Source organism: Lissotriton helveticus, chromosome 3_1 (genome assembly GCF_964261635.1).
Source record: "Lissotriton helveticus chromosome 3_1, aLisHel1.1, whole genome shotgun sequence".
Lineage (NCBI taxonomy): Eukaryota > Metazoa > Chordata > Amphibia > Caudata > Salamandridae > Lissotriton > Lissotriton helveticus.
Genome location: NC_136061.1, coordinates 767,684,304 through 767,702,008, shown reverse-complemented (window position 1 = coordinate 767,702,008; position 17,705 = coordinate 767,684,304). Strand labels below are relative to the sequence as shown.

The window sequence follows — 17,705 nt, the reverse complement described above, 5'->3', positions numbered from 1 at the left end:
AAACACAAGGAGATGATGGACAAAGCGCTGAAACTTTTCAGACACTCACCCCCAGTCACAGATCTGGGTTGAATCCATCATCTTCGTTAGCGACTTCGCCACCCAGACCTCTTGACTGGGGGTGAATGCTTCGATTTGTTCTGCATTTCGTCCATCATTTGTGTGTCTTTTGCTAACTGGCATTTACAGCATGAGGTGAAGGCACTGTTCAAGTGTTTGTCCTCCTGAGAGACGCAAGAGATAATTGATGAAATAGTTACTTACCTTCGTAAACGTTCTTTCTACTCTATAAAATCCCAATTTTCTCACCTTCTGAATTATACCATGAGCTAGACTGGGTTCTGATCTTTTCCTAGTAATTGTTCCAAAGTACTATTAGGTGGCACGATTAGGCACTGCATAGATGTGACCACTGTGCATTGATGTTAGTTTTACTTTGAATCTATTCACTGCTCTCAGACATGGATCGACTGTGTCAGATTTCAAATGTGACCGTGCAAAATCTAAAGTGAGACCTTTTAGAACCTTAAATGTCCAATCCACAGAACAGCGATGAGGGAGGGTATTGAGAAATCTGTGATTAGATAGAGTATCCACCAGAAAAAGAGTTACCAAAGGTAAGTGACTTGTTTTTCTGATATATTCCTCTAACCACCGATTCCTTACCTCTTGAATAGATACCAATAGATACCAAGCCAGTACTTTACTCAAGGAAGTATTGCAGGACAAAGTGGGCACTTGCATACTTGATTATCAAGATCGTAATACCTAGTGATGGTGTGTATGAGCACCCACACAGCAGCATGGTAGATGTCGAATACTGGAACTCCCCTAGCCAATGCTGAAGTCTCAGTTTTGGCTCCAGTGGAATGAACCCAAAGGTTCTCAGGGGGCTCGTTGTTGGCAAGGAATAGCATATGTTTATGCACAGGATGATCCACTGAGACAAAATTCTGTTTCTGTCCTGTCTTTTTCTTTCAAAGAACTGTAAAAGATGATATAAAGCTGGCCATTCACCCAATGATCCTTGATGCAACTGATGGGAAAGCTAAGGGCTTTTGGGGGTTCAACCAGAAAAGCCTCTCTTCCTCCTTAGAGGGGTGAGGAGAGCTAAATAAGCAGGGAGAACAATGGACTGTCTGATGTGGAAGAGCAACCCAATCCTTGGTAGAAAGAAAGGCTCCTGATCTCCACCTCTCCAAGGTGATCACCCAAACTTATACACAATCAGCACTACTGTGAGCTGTGGTTGGGTTAGGGAAAATGGCCTCCTGCAGTCAGAATCGCGTCCAACAGCCATCACCAAAGGTTCTAGGCTGCCTCTTCTGAGATATAGATGTTGCCTACGAGGCAACCTCAGCTGTGCCGACTGTAGGTAGAGGTTCTACTGCACAGCCCACATTTGCTAATCAGCATGTGGGGCCAGCAGGATGCATGAGGGCAAAATGGCAAGAAGCCTCAGAACCATCCAAGCTGCACACCAGCCCTAAACATTGGGATCATAACCTGAATGTCATGGACTCACTGCAGGGGTGAAAGGACCTTCTCCACCTTCTCTCTGGGTTGCCACTATGAATGGAATTGCCTGCGTAGGTTGCATTTGGAGTTTTAGCTCATTGATCGAAAACTGCAGGGATGACAGAAGGGTGACAGTTGTCTCAATATGGTCCATGAATGACTGTGGCAAGCCCACTTTTAACATCCAGCTGATAAGGAATGGCAATATGTGTTTCCCTGACCTGCAAAGATGCACAGCAACAACTGCCATCCTCTTTATGAACACCCGAAAGGCTGATTTGAGGCCGAATGACAGCAAGGTAAACTACAGGTATTCTGACCCCCAATACAAACCGAAGGAAGGGTCTGTGGTACTGCAGGTGGGCACACGAAATTATGAAGCCTGCAAGTTCAACAACACAATCTAGTCTTCTGGATCCAGGGAGGAAATAATCTGGGCCAGAATCAAGATTTGGAACTGTCCTTCCAAAGCAAGGTGTTCAGAAGTCCAAGGTCTACTATTAGCCTGATGCCTCTGATTTTTTCTGACACCACAAAGTACCAGGAGTGAAACATCCTCCCCTTCTTTACATTTCAAACTCTGCCTGTGGTCCCCAAAGCTGAAGTAACGGGATATAAACAGGTCCCACTTGGACTTTTTGCACTTATGGCAAGACTTGTCTCTCCACTTCTCACCTGAGAATGGTGAATTTGAGCAGGACCAGATCTGGAGGGAAAGCAGGCTCATGTTATAAAGCAAGATGGACTCCATTGATTGGAGTGCACTTCACCCCACTTTCTGGGCTCCGCAATGTACAATTTCACCACCCTGATGCCTTTGGGTGCATCAAGTAGCATTTGTCACAGGTCTTCAAATCATGCTTTGATTCAGGACGCCACAGGCAAGCATCATGTGGATCTGTAACCAACAGTTACTTCATGCAATCAGTCTTTGGGAAAACATTTTTCTAGGGCACTGCCTGGAAAAACTATTTTAGCGTCAGTGAAACATCAACACATTTTTGTGAGTGGAGCTCCCCATGCAAGGCAAAGAATATCAGTGTGGCGGGTAGTGTCTATGTAGATCTCTGGCCCATCACTTCCAAGGCATTGTGCGGCAGCCAAGGAACCCCATGGGACCACATATTTGCACGTGGGTGCAGCTGCTAGAAAATATTCTGTGTCCTCTCTGGTGGCTGGGAGAATTCAAAAGTGAGGAATCTGGGTTTAGAAGTATTCAACAGAAAAAGAACATAAATCCCATGATCCACTGCTCAGGCTGTGGGGTGCCTCTTCTGTTTCCACAGGCAGGTTTCACCAACCCTGGTATCTCCACCCAGGATAGAGAACGATGCCTTCCACCATGAACCTTATACTACTTTTGTGGCTACATTTCTCAATTATAACCCTTTGAAGCAATGTGAGAGACAGGGTGCAGAACAAATCGCGTTTAAGCTAGTCAGCTGAATCAAACTGGTTTTCTGTTCATTTCCACATTATTACAGCACATTCGCGCATGACAATGCATGACACTTTTTTATTTTATTTTTAGCTTACAGGCATCCTCACCTGGAATTCTGTTGCTCAAAATGTAAAACAGTCAAAACTGTACCTTTTCAACCTGTCCCAGTATTTCTCAATCCTCATCCGTGCCCCCACGGGCCCCCAAAGCAGGAACCGCGGCGACCGTGGCGGAAAAGCGGCGGCCGGTCTTCCCCCTCCGCCACAGTCCCCCTCGCCATTGTAATATGGCGGGGGGAAGAAAGGTGGTGGACGGGCAAGGATTGCGGACAGATCGCCACCGCCTGCATGGCAGTGGCGATCCATCCGCCATCCTAATGGACCCCTTAGTTCGATGGGTGAGCACATTTTGTTTGTTATACATACAACAAAAAGTAACGTCTCTACTCACACCAGATTCTGTTCAGTAATTTATATTGTGACCCACTTTCTTCTGGAAACATTTTGAGTTTTCCCCTTCACGTCACTCTGTGTGTGGCCAAAACCAGAGTTGGACCAATTAAATGCACTCTAAGCTTTAGAAAAAGCGTAGGAATATTTAGGTTGGTCTAAAAAAGTTATCAAGTCCACCCTCCACAGAGATGATTTTCCATATAACAATGCAATGCTGAAGCCTTTTGTTACATGCAGTTTCCAAAATGATTTGTACTGACAAAAGAAGGCAGCTGCTTTGGTCATAATATTTTTATCCCTAAATTCCAAAAGAAAGAACCCAACTCCGTTCATGCAAGTCATTCCACCAGGCTTTTATAGTTTATATTTTTGGTTAGTCAGACTAAAATGACAATGGATCTCAACTGCAATGGTGTGCAGAAGAATCAAATGTTGTCAAATCATTTTTTGGAGAAAGTTCAGGAAAATCTTGCTCAATATAAGGACAAGCATTGGCAAAGGCAATAGGTTTCGCCTATGCAAAATTTATTGGCTTTGTCAATGTTTTGTTACATTTTGTACAAGTAGCATGCACTGCTGTGCAACATGGCTTAAAGTAAAAAAAAAAAAAAGAGAGAAGTTGTGTGATGCCGCTAGCGTTGTCATAACGCTTTTTTCCCCTTTCAGCCATATTGCACAAAACCAACAGGACGTAAAGGAATAAAAAGCGCTAAGGCGCAGTCAACGCTGGCCGCATCATAGCACGTTTTGTTTTTAGTTTAAGCCAAGCTGTGCATCATTTAAAAACCATTGAATAGTCAATAGATTTTGCAAAGGTGAAACCTATTGGATGTGCCAATGCTTTGTTTCTTTTTTGTTTGCAATAAATAACAAAAGAGTACCTTAGGACACTGACCACAGAAAGCAGTACTTGGTCCGTGCTTTGTGGCAGGGACATGAAGGGATGAAGACTGAAGCCCAGGGGGAAACCAGAGGCGAGATGGAGGCGCCGACCAGTAGCAAGCAAGGAAACGAGACTGACGTGGGAGCCAGCCAGTGATAAGTAATGGGCGGGCTCTAAGCCCCTTTTAAATTTTTTATTTAAGAGCAATAGCTTTTGCATGCATGCACGCTGTAGGCAAACCTAAAAATTGAGCCCTATGGAATACCAAGAGGTCAAAGGGCTGAAAGTGGTGAGATTGACACAATTGGTTGTATTAATAACCCACAACTGCGGTCTTAAAGAATGGGTCAGACTGGCTTGCAGGGCAATCAGGCAGTGCCCGATGAGCTTGGCTGGTGGGTCAGTGTGTCGGCTGCTCTTTTGGTTGTTTTGTAGTTTGCTGGGCATGTTTTTATTATTAATTCCCTTCTCTTTAAACAATGTCTGTAGCTAACTGAAATCCCATGCAATCTTCCATCCCATGCAATACACTTATACAGCAGTGTCTTCGTAAGTTTAAAATGCCCCCAATTTGCAAACATGTGATTTATTTAGCTATCTAATTCAGTAATGTAGGCCTGTTAGACCTGGCTCTTTTTGCAGGTTTATCCCCAAACATTTTGCCTCTTGCATTCTATTTTTGTGACCCTGTTTTCGTTAGCTATATGACTCTGGGCACTTTACCACTGCTGATCAGTGCTAAAGTGCATATGCTCTCTGTGTAAATTGTGATTATGATTTGTTATCCTTGACTACCATATTTGATTTACTGGTAAGTCCCTAGTAAAGAGCACTGAGTGTGCCAGGGCCTGCAAATCAAAGCTACCCTGTAAATTAAAGCTACTAGAGGGCTTGCAGCACTGGTTGTGCCACCCACATGAGTAGCCCTGTAAATGTGTCTCAGACCTGCCCTGCAACGTCTGTGCACGCTGTTGTGAACTACCATGTTGACCTGTCAAGTGCACCCACTTGCCAGGCCCACACCTTCCCTTTTCTTACATGTAACGCACATCTCAGGTATGCCCACGGTACCCATGGGCAGGGTGCAGTGTATGTGAAAAGTAGGACATGTGCTGGTGTGTTTTACATGTCCTGATAGTGAAATACTGTGTAATTCATGTTTCACTATTGAAAGGCTGTCTGCCCCATGGGTTAACATGGGAGCTGCCTTGTAACATGTAGCTTTCCATGGGGAAAAGATCGAGAAATGGAGTTTAGGCTCCCTGAACTCAGAATTTAAATTTAAATTGTGTGTTTGAAAATGCCACTTTTAGAAAGTGGGCATTTTCTTGCTTTACCATTCTGTGTGCCTCTTCCTGTTTGTGTATTCACTGTCCGGCTTTGGAGTGACAGAACCTGGGGATGTGCATTCACTCTAGACAGTCACAAGGGGGTTGAGGTGTGTCTTGTTGCCTGGGTGACTCATCGCTAGGCTGAATAGACCTGGTCTGCATTCAGAGTGGTGGGAGGAGTTTTTCTAGCTCCTGAATGGGCTGTGTTTCTTTTGTACAATGCTGTATCCACCCCCTCTGGTCAAGCTGGACTAGGAATGACATAACTGGTTTGTACTGAGCTCAGAGACTCTGAAGCAAAGAGAATAATGAGAAAATGGGGTATATGTATGAGACCTTAAACCCCAGGACTTTAGGTTACTTCTGGAGACACGAGGACCCTGCCAAGATGCATTGCTGAAGAGCCGTGTGAGGAGTGTTGAAGCATGTGGCGAGTGCTGCTTTTTTATTTACTCTCACCCCAAAAAGTAGCACATCAGGAGTACTTTTGCCTTCTTACTTTGGAGGGGTGCATCGAGTTGCTTAAGACCAGTGCCTGGTGAGCGCTTACCTAGACTTACCCCGCCACGCGCTTTTTGGATTGGGCGCAGTGGGTGCCATGAGGGGCCGAGTGCCGCACCTCTACGCCTGGCTCCCGCTGGGTCTCACATAGCACGGGCTGCATGTAGCGCGCTGCCAGGAGGAGAGATGCCGCTGGAGCTGACACCTGGTTAGGATGGCTCAAAAGGGTCACAGAGAGCACCTCCAACCTTCAGGCAGGGTAGGGGCAGGCGAGACAACACTGCCTGCCTAACCGCAATCCTTTCAGGTGGACCAGCCTGACTAGAGGCAAATGGCTGTCCTTGATCCAGCCGCTGCGCTTCACGTTCGCAGACAGTGACCTCCTTGGAATTCTGCAGGTGGGAGCTATAGGAAGGTTTCCTGCCGCCTCCATCGTGGGCGCGCCCCTACCCTCTTTCCTTACCTCGGGCCGTGCCCGGGGGTGGGAGGAGCTTGGCAAGCAGTATAATCGTGGGATAAGGAGGTCATGATTGCCACAGGGACTCCCTTTATCCCAGGCAACTCTGTGGATGGGTGACTCGTTTACCTCAATCCAACAAGTGTGCGGGATGGTGCTCCTGAGTCCTACATTTTGGTGGTAACTACCCGCTTTTCACCAAGGTTTAGAAATTATCGTATCAGACCAAATAGGAGCGCAGGTGCCTTGGCGTCCTATAAATTGTATGGTGACTTGTGTGTTGCCTGTGTTTATGAACTGGCATTCCATGACTGAAGGTTTTACTCTGAGGGTCTTAGGGTGATCTGTTGATGTTGCATGTGGTTGCCTCTGACCTAACTGCTTCATACTTATGCAATGTTGTTGTGATGTAGGTTGTGTTTCCTCACATTTCCAGGACTAGTATAGTATGCCCAGCAGCCATGATTTATGTATGGCCTAACCTGCACAATATGTACAGTGATGGTGTAGGGTGTTTTCATGACATGTGCAACCTATAAGTATTTACTTTATTACACTAACTGTGATGTTATGACAGTTGCTTAATTGACAAAGTGATTTATTTGATTGTGGTCTATGTGTTATATATAATATATGAGATATATTTTCATAAACTACTGCATGGCATCTCTTTTTTGGTGCATTGGCTGTGTCACGGGTGTGTTTTTGTGTTGCCCAAATGCCTTACACATTGCCTCTGGGATAAGCCTGATTGCTCTGCCAAGCTACCAAAGGGGTTATCTTGGGTGTGTAACTCCCTTACCCTGACTAGAGTGGTGGGTTCTGCCTGGCTTATGGGGCATACCCTAGCCAACCAGAAACCCCATTTCTAACAAGGCCAACTTTATTTTAGCGCCTGGGCCTATTTTCTGTCTCAGCCCGACCCTGTGGTTTACAATTATGCTATCTCGCCTTTTACATTTTAGAAAAGACTATCCAAGCGTTTTTTCCATTGACCATCTTGTCAATTACACAAAGGGGTGCGTGCAGCTTGTTTACAGCGCCTTTCAATGCCACGTTCTCTTTTTGTTAGAGAACACTGGCCAATAATGAACCAGATGCGCCTATAGGGAGATGCTTCCAACATTGCACATCACAGGCAGATTGTGCGTTTCTCTGGCAGAGAATGGGGTTTCACCACATCATAATATTATACAGTTAACAGTGCTGGAATGGGATATCCCCTTAGGAACATGGGGAGCAGCACTCAAAAGATCTCATTATGACGAACCTCAACATTTGCCAGGAGCTTTTCAGCACATTCTGTAGCTGTCTATGAAGGGAGCTGCACGGTGAAACCAATAGCTTGTCTTGGATAGTAATTTTAATTATAAAATTGCTCAACTTTCTTAAAACAAGATCCGTGTTATGATGTGGCAGGTTGTCGCCAATGATCCTACTCCCTACTGTATTTTTCTCTGGCAGCATATTGGAGCTAAGGAAGCAATTCACTGAAAACCTGACCTTGCAGTTTGGTAATGGTACTTCCTCACAATACTAAGAGCTGGTAGGGAACCTGTGCTTTCTTGTTTGTTTCAGGGAACAATGCATTATTCTTTTAATTTAGCACCCGGGCATTACATTCTACATATTTGAGAGTCCCAACATTTGTTCAAGTTTACATTTAGTTACTGTTGTAGTGTGCAATGTTTTAGCCTTTTTTTACACTGACCTTTATCTAAAGATGGTTTAGTTCTATGCCAAAAAAGCATGTTTTAAATATCAATATTGAATTAAATGGAGTGGATAAAACATGGCCTTCCCCGCTATATGTGTAATTGTACATAAAATGAGTTTAAACCATATTTAACATCCAGCCCCAACGTTGCCTACATCATTATTACATTCTGTGTGCTCACTTCTCTTTAGGACATTTTAGCATCACAATTTTAATTTACAATTCAAATGCCAAAGTGCATGATGTTGTACTTGCTCTTGGTCCTTTCCATCTGCCTGTCATGTCTTGGTCACCATACCACTCTCCTGCCATACCACCATCCACATTTGTCATTTTCTGTGCTTTTCACTTGGTCTCCACCACCGAGCGCCTTTCTCTATCCGTTTAACTGCTGTGCCGTTTACACTATTTGGGCTACTGTGCACTTTCCTCTATCCCAATACCTTTTGCGATGGCCTGGTCCAACCGCTTGCCACTGTTGCCTTCCTACCACGGCATGTATGCCTGTTCCAATGCTTTTTTTCTGTCCAGTGGAACTGCAGTGCACTTCCCCTCCACCCTACAAGACCTTAGGGTGTATTACATAAAGTGCCCCAGGGGTGCAACGGGCATGTACACCCGCTTTCTGCACCCGAGACAGTTTGGTATTATTGAAGGGACACTTGTGCCTCCCCTTTAGTAATAAAGATAGTGGCTCATTGTTAATGAAAGAAAACCTTTGCCTCTGCTTTTGAGTCATATTATGGCTACGGGTGCAGAGGCAAAGACACCATCAAGAAGCGCACTAACTGTGACCCAAAAAGAGTTGGCTCACAGTCAGTGGACCCCCGAAGGTGACCCCTGCAAGACAGAAAAGGGCATTCCACTGACCCCTAGACATGCCCCTTCAAGCGGGTATGGTCATTCATTGCATCCGCTGGAAGAGGAATCTTTGTACCCTTTTCAACAGCATGCTGGGTGCCATCTTTCACTAAGGAGTTGTGCTCAGAATAGGCACTAGATAATGGCTGCCCTGGGGGCATCGTATTATCTGTAACTGGGCACACACTCCCTGTTTGCAGATGGCTCACCTAGATAAAGGACCTCTGTGGAGCAAAGAGGCACAGCCCCTGGTGGTCACACCTCTTCCCACCTCTTCTCCTGTTTCTCGTCTGCCACTAAACACTTTTTTAAACATTTTTCTTTGATATAAAAAGAAATGCACACAGTTGATTTACTTTTAAATTTCTTCGAAAAATGATTGTGGTTTTTAGTACATTAATCTAGGTGAAATGTGTGATTCGGTCTGGTGCCACTTTGGCCCTATTTTACCTATGGTGTTCTTGGGTGTCACTGTACTTCTTTTCTGCTTCTTGTTCCCTTTTCGACTCCCAATCTTGATGTTGAATCTTTTTTCTTCGTAGGTATTCAATTGACTCTTGTTTTTGTTTCTCGTTTTCAATCTGATTCTCACCCAGTTTCTCTATGAGAGGACGCCTTTGCGGCTGTGGGAGACAATTTTCAGAAAGCTATTAGTTTTTTGGTCCAAAAAAATCTATCATTATTCTTTTTCAAATGTGAAACTAAAAACATGTGCATTAATTCCTGATTTAGTAAACTTACGATTAATTGTTTGTGAGCTAGAACAAGACACTAAATATTTCAAAACAGTTATTATGCATCACCACAATAGTCAATAGAAAGAAATATGCATACAAAGAAGATTGATTTTGAAACTTAAAAAAAGTATATATTTAAGATTCACAGTTATAGAATATATTTGCTCCAAAAATAATAATAACATTTTGATAAACAATCACTCCCAACCGGAGAGCATCTAGTCTATCATATTTCCTTTCTGTGGAATTCATGTAGTTAAGGGAGGAATTATGAACAGTCCTGAAAGACCCCTGGAATCTGGACACACTGTACTTGGGCTGAAACTACATTAGGAGGAGGGATTCATTGATGTAAAATTTGTATTATGCTATGTTGCTTTATTATCGTGTGTTAACGTATTCATATCTATGCACATTTGTGTGCCATTTTCAGTTGAAATACGTTTATGTGGTACTTTGATTCATTCATCCACCATGAACCTTGGTATTCTAAAATAAAGTCAACCATCTCTTCCTGTCAGTTACCTTCCCGTAATAGTGTGTGAAAACGTAAAACATTTTAAATAAAATGTATTGATAAGTTGTCAACTAAACATGCACTTAAGATATTTTATAACTAGTACTGTACGACGTTTGTCGAAATATAGTTGGGACAATGGTTATATTTGAAAAGCACTTTAATGTCCAGTGATAATACTTGTGTCAAATGAACTAATCTCAGCTCAGAATCTGACATCACCACTGGCACTCATTTTCATCGCTCTATGCTGGGAGACCCTCATCATTTACTTTCTTCCAAACCTACTCCACACATTGCCTTCTCACTTCCACAACTCCTCCTCGCCAGGCAGAAGTTGTCCCTTTTATATTGTGTGCAGCGGAGGTGCAACTCTCTGGCTCTTTCATTTGTTGAAGGTCCAATAACATCCCCGTTGCATTTTAACAGGTGTTTGTCTCAGATTTTTATAACCAATGTTTTCACTCATTATTGTCTAAAGAGCCAACAAGACTTGGATATTAAAAGTGTATTTTTAAGTGGCAGTGTGTGCATGTGTTTATTTTAACTAATTAGTTCTAAGTTATGTTGCCCTAATAATTCCAACAAGTATCCTAGGAAACATTGGGGCAAGCTTAGGCGAATGTTAGTTGCTTGGTAAAGCTAAATACCTTCAGAAACAGAAAACGCCCTCTGTGAAAGCCTTTAGTGGAGGGTGGATAGAATGGCGCAAGTCAACTCGTGAGCGTCAGTGGTTGGAGTGGCTATGTATTTTAGGAGGTCGGTGGATCTTTCTGACTTGGAATCATTCAGTAAGTCCCAGTGGGATAAGCGAGAAGGCTGTATCCTTTCTGTTGAGTTTGGATACAGCTGGCTGGAAGTCACGTGAACCAGAGCAAATGAAGGCTGAAGTTACAGCTGACAAAACGTGTCCATGGATTGAACACACTGTCCTTGAACGTGGGTCAAGCCTGCAACCCTTCTCTTCATCCAGTTCAAAAGCACCCTTCACTCGGCAGGAAGGAGTAAGGTGGCTTCAGGCCCAATGGTCAAGCCACTATGAATTGCATGTCGAGGTGATGTCACACCTTGATGATACAACCAGTTGAATGGGCGGTCGAGTACACAGACTAAAATGGGTTTGTTGACTGACATTCTGAATCAGGCTCCAGTTCAATGTGCAAGATGCTGAAGGCCTGGGCAATCAAAAAAAGGTACCGCCATTTAAAAAAAAAAATTGAACTTCAATATATGTTCACCTTTTTCTCTTTGATGGTGCAGATTACCCATTATCAGGAACAATATCTATTTCGATGGTCTCCTCAGCACCATTCTTGCAGGTTGTCTATCTGGGACACCTCTCAACAGACACAGGTCCAGCCATCCCTACAGAGCAATTTATAAATGTAAAATGTAAACTTTACCTATTGTGGAATCAACCTCTAGAAAAAGAGATTAAGGTCAGTGGAAGCACAGATATTTGTATGTTCCCCTGACAGGAAGTGGAAAGTCTCATAAAAGCAAGCAGGAAATCATCCTTTATTTGGATTCAAGCTGGCCCTGAAGTGCCAATGAACCAAACATGGGTTTTTAAAAGAGGAATTAGGATGCCACTAGTAGGTCTTACAAATTCAATCCCAATATTGTCTTCTGTCTTTGCAATATCTATTTTAACAGTCTGTTGTAATTCTGATCTTTTGTGGATGGCGATGGGCACCAGAACCCTCATCCAACATGGATGAGCGTAACTTTGTAGCTAAGGGGCTCCTTTATGCCTTCACTCATCTCTAACCTGATCAGCCTAGTTCTCTTCAAAGACATCCCATCAGCCTTCCTTGTGCTATCTCAGTGTGTCTATTAGAGCAGGGAAGACTGAAAGCCAAGATTGTTCTCCTGCTTGAAAGGAGTTAGAGTTACTCACTAGCAAATCTCAGGACGCTAAGTCTATGTAAGCACTCATCTCCCTTCATGAGCATTGTAAGGCTTCCTGTTATCCTACGCTTGAAGAAGACATTGGTATTGTTTTGCATAACGTATGAATTAAGCTAGTCTTTCTAGCCAAAGGTGTGAACTGTGGTTGTTCTCCATCATAAATTGTTTGTGTACCTCATTAATTCAGTTTGCGTGGCTCGGACCTCACAATTTTCCTTTTTTTTTTAACACACTTTATTGGTGACCGCAGTTATACATGATCAAATACAGCGCAAATAAAGGTACATACTGTCTTTTTCGCTGTTTTCTCCGATCCCATATCAAGCCAGTGCAAGGAAAATTCACAAAGGGCATAGATGAATAACAAAAACATAAACAAAGTGGAATCCACTCAGGTGATAGTGATCCCTAAGGTGATGGGGAACACACAGTGTTGTTTAAATGCCCCTCACACACCAACAGGCCCCTTGGTGTCATGCTTCATCATCGGGGCCTTCGCACCCCTCTACGGGATGCGGCGTGCTACGACTCGCGAATACGCAGGAGCACTTGACGTGAACTATGTGTGGGGGTGTGTGTTTTTAACAAGGATGTGAGTGAGGTGAGGTGAAAAAAGTGGGTGGTTAAAAAATACCTGGCACGTGGGAAGAAAAAAACTTTATTAAATCCCCGGCTGGTATTATTAAAATTTAAAGTGCAGGGCGTGGTTATAAAAAGATACGTATTAGGGTATCAAACCACTGTATTAAAAGTCAACATGTTTCGGAGGTCAGAGCCCCCTTCTTCAGGACAAGGGTGTATGCACTTACCCTCCCCTTACTCACATGTAAAATGTAAAAGTGAAAAATAAAATTACCACAATGTGTAATGTTCCTCACAATGTTATATGTAAGTGAGTGTAGTTGCGCCCAGTTGGCGTAAGAACCTGTGGAAACAAAATCATATATAAACAGGCAGTTTATCACAGTTTTAGAGGAGAAGGATAATGCTTCTCTGAAAAAACATCAGGTGAAACCAAAAAATAATTGGAACCTGGAAGAAGAAAGAAAAAAGACACTACACACATATACACACGCATACCAACACAAATTGCTGCTCAGATGGAATATGAGCAGAACAAAGAGAACAAAAGATCTTACTTAAAGTTCACAACTAGAGGACTTCATGAGCCTTTAACGTATATTGGGGAATCCTTTCCTAATCAGAAACCTAGGAAATCAAAGGTTCAGCAAATCAGTGGAAGAACTCAAGCATCTAAGCGCCACAAGAACAATGTACAACTGCTTGTCAAGATGGTCTCATAACTCACGGTTACAGCAACAACAAATCGCCTGCCATCCCTCAACGCGGCTCCGATGAAGTGAGCAGCAGAGGGATTCGGGCCTTTAAATACGCTTGTCTGGGGGTAATTAGTGAGGGTTAATTGATTAATGCAAAACGGTACAAGCCCAAATACGGAGAGATATCACCAAATACCCGGTAATGCGCTAACGTCCTACACTGATCCTTCGTGCATGCGCACAACAGAGTACAGCCGGCGCATGCGCGATAGACTGATCTAATGCGCATGCGCACATGCAAACGCTTTGTACAAGACGCGAAGCTAGCGGTATCATATTGAAATGCTTGGAAGTGGATGGCAAGATCTAATGCGCATGCGCACCTGCAAATGCTTCGTGAAGGACGCGAGGCTAGCGGTATATATTGGAATGCTTGGAAATGAATGGAAAATGGCCTGTTTAAACCCAAAAAAACAAAAATAAGGCAGGGATAAGGTGTTATGGCCAGTAGACAAAAAGACGATTACCCTATTTCAGGGGTGTGCCTACCATTTCCGTAGTTGCTCTCACGGGTGTATTTCACATATAATAATTCTTAAGAGGAAATTTTTAAGAAAGACTGTGGTGAGAGAGGTCAGCTCCAGAAAGGGTTCAACATCCATCAAAAATCGATGGTACCGCGTTGAGCTGATGTGTATAACCCTATTGGTCCACAAACAATTATTAAGTAACCATATGAGTATATTGACCAAAGCTCATTGTAAAGGGTGGGCAGATCGAGTGTTTATCTAAGAAGGTTCCATGGAATGGAATCATTCAGTCCAGTGGTGTCGGTCCCCAACCGAAACACCCACCGTTGTTCTTTTTCCAGCAGACCTGTCTCTGAGGGCAATTGTTCAATAACTGTCCACTGCAGCTCATTCACACAGTGTTGATTTTCAATATAATGGGTTGACATTTTGGTAGTTTGTTTCTTGCACCTGATGTTGCTCTTGTGTTCATTTAACCTGACCCTAACAGGTCTGGTGGTCATGCCCACATATTCCTTTCCACATGGGCAGGTAATTAAGTAAACTACATTTTTGCTGTTACAGTTAGTAAATGCCCGCTGTTCCCATGTGGTGCCATTGGAAAAGATTAGGTTCTGCGTCTTTTTTGTGAGGTGGCAGTTATTACAGTTTCCACATGGGTAGTGCCCATGTATGCCTTGCAACCTCGTCTGATCCTTGACCGGGGGGGGCGGTCGAGTGTGGACAAGTATGTCCCTCAAGTTCCTACCTCTTCTGTGTGCAAAGAGGGGTTTCTCCAAAGACAAGCCACCACTCGTTAAAGTGCGCCAATGTTTGTGGACCAATTTAGTCACTTGGTTGCTGACCGGGCTGTACGTGGTAACACAAACCGTCCTATTGGCGGCTTCCTCCCTTGGTGGATTGTCCTCCAAAAGGGCATCCCGGTTGTTGTTACGTGCTCTGGTACAGGCTTTTTGGATCACCCTTTCCGGATATTTTCTCTGTCTTAACTTTGCACTCAGATCTTTGGCTTGAGTTTTGTATCTGGCTACATCGGTACAGTTCCGCCGTAGGCGGAGGAACTGCCCATAAGGGAGGTTCTCTCTCAGATGACGAGGGTGAAAACTGTCAAATCTGAGGAGACAGTTCTTAGCCGTTGGTTTAAAATGTGTTTCAGTTTTTAACATGCCTGCTTCGTGGTAGATATTCAAATCTAAGAAAACCATGTTGGTATTGGATGCCTGGTAAGTGAATTTCAAAAAGGCATTCTGATTGTTGAGCCAGTCGATGAAATCCGTTATCATGGTTGCATCCCCATCCCAGATAACCAGGACATCATCTATATACCTTCGCCAGGAACGAATCCTCGCCCTGTGTGGATTGTCTTGGTGCAGGATTTTGGTCGATTCCAAATGGTGGACATAAAGTCCAGCTAGGCTCGGGGCAAAAGTGCTGCCCATACTGGTCCCATGCTTCTGCCAGAAAAGAGTGCCCTCATATTCGAAAAAAATTTTTGTAAGTGCCAGGGAAATGCACTCCATCACTACATTCCGTGGGGTGTGATATTCCCAAACTGTAGAATGAAGTACCTCCTCAATGATTTGAATGGTCTCATCGTGGGGGAGACTCGTATAGAGGCTCTCCACATCCAGGCTTAGCAACATTTGCGAGGTTGGGTCAAATGGCTGATTGTTCAGCAGTTGTAATACTGCTTTCGTGTCACGTAAATAGGTGTCAGTGGCCTGTACCAGAGGTCTCAAGAAGGCATCAGCAAACTTGGATAAAGGTTCCAGGATAGATGAAATTCCCGAAACAATGGGGCGACCAGGTGGGTTCGCCAGGTCTTTATGCACCTTCGGGATGGTGTAAAAGTAAGGAATACGAGGGTTCTTCTGGGTCAGAAATTCTGACTCCTTTTTCGTAATCCAGTCATGTGTGAGTGCCTCTTCCACCATACCACCAATCTGAACTCTTAGAGATTCTGTCGGATCCTCAGTAAGGATCTGGTAGTTCCTGTTGTCGGAAAGAAGCCGTCTGCATTCTTTATCATAGGCTATGGTCGTTTGAATGACCACTGCACCCCCCTTGTCTGCTGGTTTTATAATAAGCTTTTTGTTCATCGCCAGTTCTTTTATGGCCTCATTTTCTGTTCTACTCATATTCTGAAAGACCTTCTGTCTGGTTTCTAGGCCCTTCAATTCCTGCATCATGGCCTTTTCAAAGGCCAGGACTTCCACAGGAAGCTGGTTATCAAGTGGAGTGAATGTTGACTTGGGCCTCAGACCAGTGTCAGAAGACTCCGTTGGTAGGTCCTTATCTTTGAAGAATGCTCGCAACTTTATAGTTCTTATAAACTCCTGCATTTCCTTATGTAGTTGGAAAATGTCTGGTCTGTTGGTAGGGACGTAACCCAGGCCTCTATTCAGTACCTCCTTTTGCAGGTCTGTCAGGGGCCATGGGGTTATATTGATGACTAAGTCCCCCTGTGGCTTGTCGACGCCTGATTGGCTGCCATGCTCCTGGTTACGACACGCGGGTCTGACTCCTCTGTGGGCTGCCAATTCACATTGTTGCCCTTCTTGTTCCGCCCTCTGCGGGATCCCTGGCCCCAAGATAAAAAAGGTTGTTGATTCTGGGGTGCATTGGTTTGGTCTGGGACCCACTGGGGGTACATTTGTCCCATTTGGGGTGGGACAAACTGATACTGCGGGAATTGAAAAGGAGGTTGATAAGGATTAAACTGAGGACCTTGGAAACCACGCCAACCTCTTTGCCGTGGGAATTGGGCTCTTTGTTGACGAAATCCGCCCCTTTGCTTTCTTTGTTGGAAACCCCCCGATTTGGTACTAGAGTTACTGCCATCTGAGTTGACACTGTCTGTGTCGCTCATATTATTCTTCATGACATAATCTGCACGGGTATACGGGTAGGCTTTTTCAGGGGTAAAGCGGTCTTTATCTTTTTTCAGTTTGTTAAATTTGCTTTGTTTTAAGCCCGCCTCAAATTCTTTCATCTGTTGGTTCAGTTCCTCTAGGCCCTTTTTGAGATCCGCTGGTGAGATAAAGGCCTTAAGCTGTACTTCAAGTCTTTGGATCTCTACTTTCAGCTCAACTGACTTCCTGGCTGCAGTTTGGACTATAAGCACTAGCCAATCCCTAGTGCAGTGCCAAGAGATAAGTGACCATGCCTTTTTAAAAACAAGGTCATCCTGGAAAATAAACGGTTCAGTTTTGACCAATAAACCCTGCGGGGCCATCTTGTTCCTCAGGTACTCCCTCATCAATAAGCCGTGAAGGGCTGTCCTGATTTGAACCTTGCGGGTGTTCATCAGTTCATCCCAATCAGCTACTGCAGGCCCCGGGTCGCTATTGCTGAGGCCTTCAAAAGGTTCATCGTCTGCTAGAATGCGGTCGATATCATCCTCAGTAAAAGTCAATCCATGTTCATCCTCCATGTTGACAGATGAGGACGACAGGAAGCTACTTTGAAAATGTGGAGTGGTTGCGTGTGGAAAAACTATGCGTGTAGGTCCGAAGGGAAAGAGAGAAGGGGACTCCCACAGCTGTACGCTGTCTACAAATAACTACTAA

At 44.1% G+C, this 17,705-nt stretch overlaps 1 protein-coding gene across 1 annotated transcript in view; it reads right to left on the bottom strand.

Annotated features, from left to right (window-relative positions):
- C3_1H11orf16 (chromosome 3_1 C11orf16 homolog) overlaps positions 1-17,705 on the bottom strand; it is a 161,223-nt gene that overhangs the window by 13,879 nt on the left and 129,639 nt on the right. Inside the window, exon 6 of the mRNA XM_078683752.1 lies at positions 9,612-9,784. Within this exon, the coding sequence (XP_078539878.1) occupies positions 9,612-9,784 (173 nt within the window). The remainder of the gene's footprint in view (positions 1-9,611; positions 9,785-17,705) is intronic.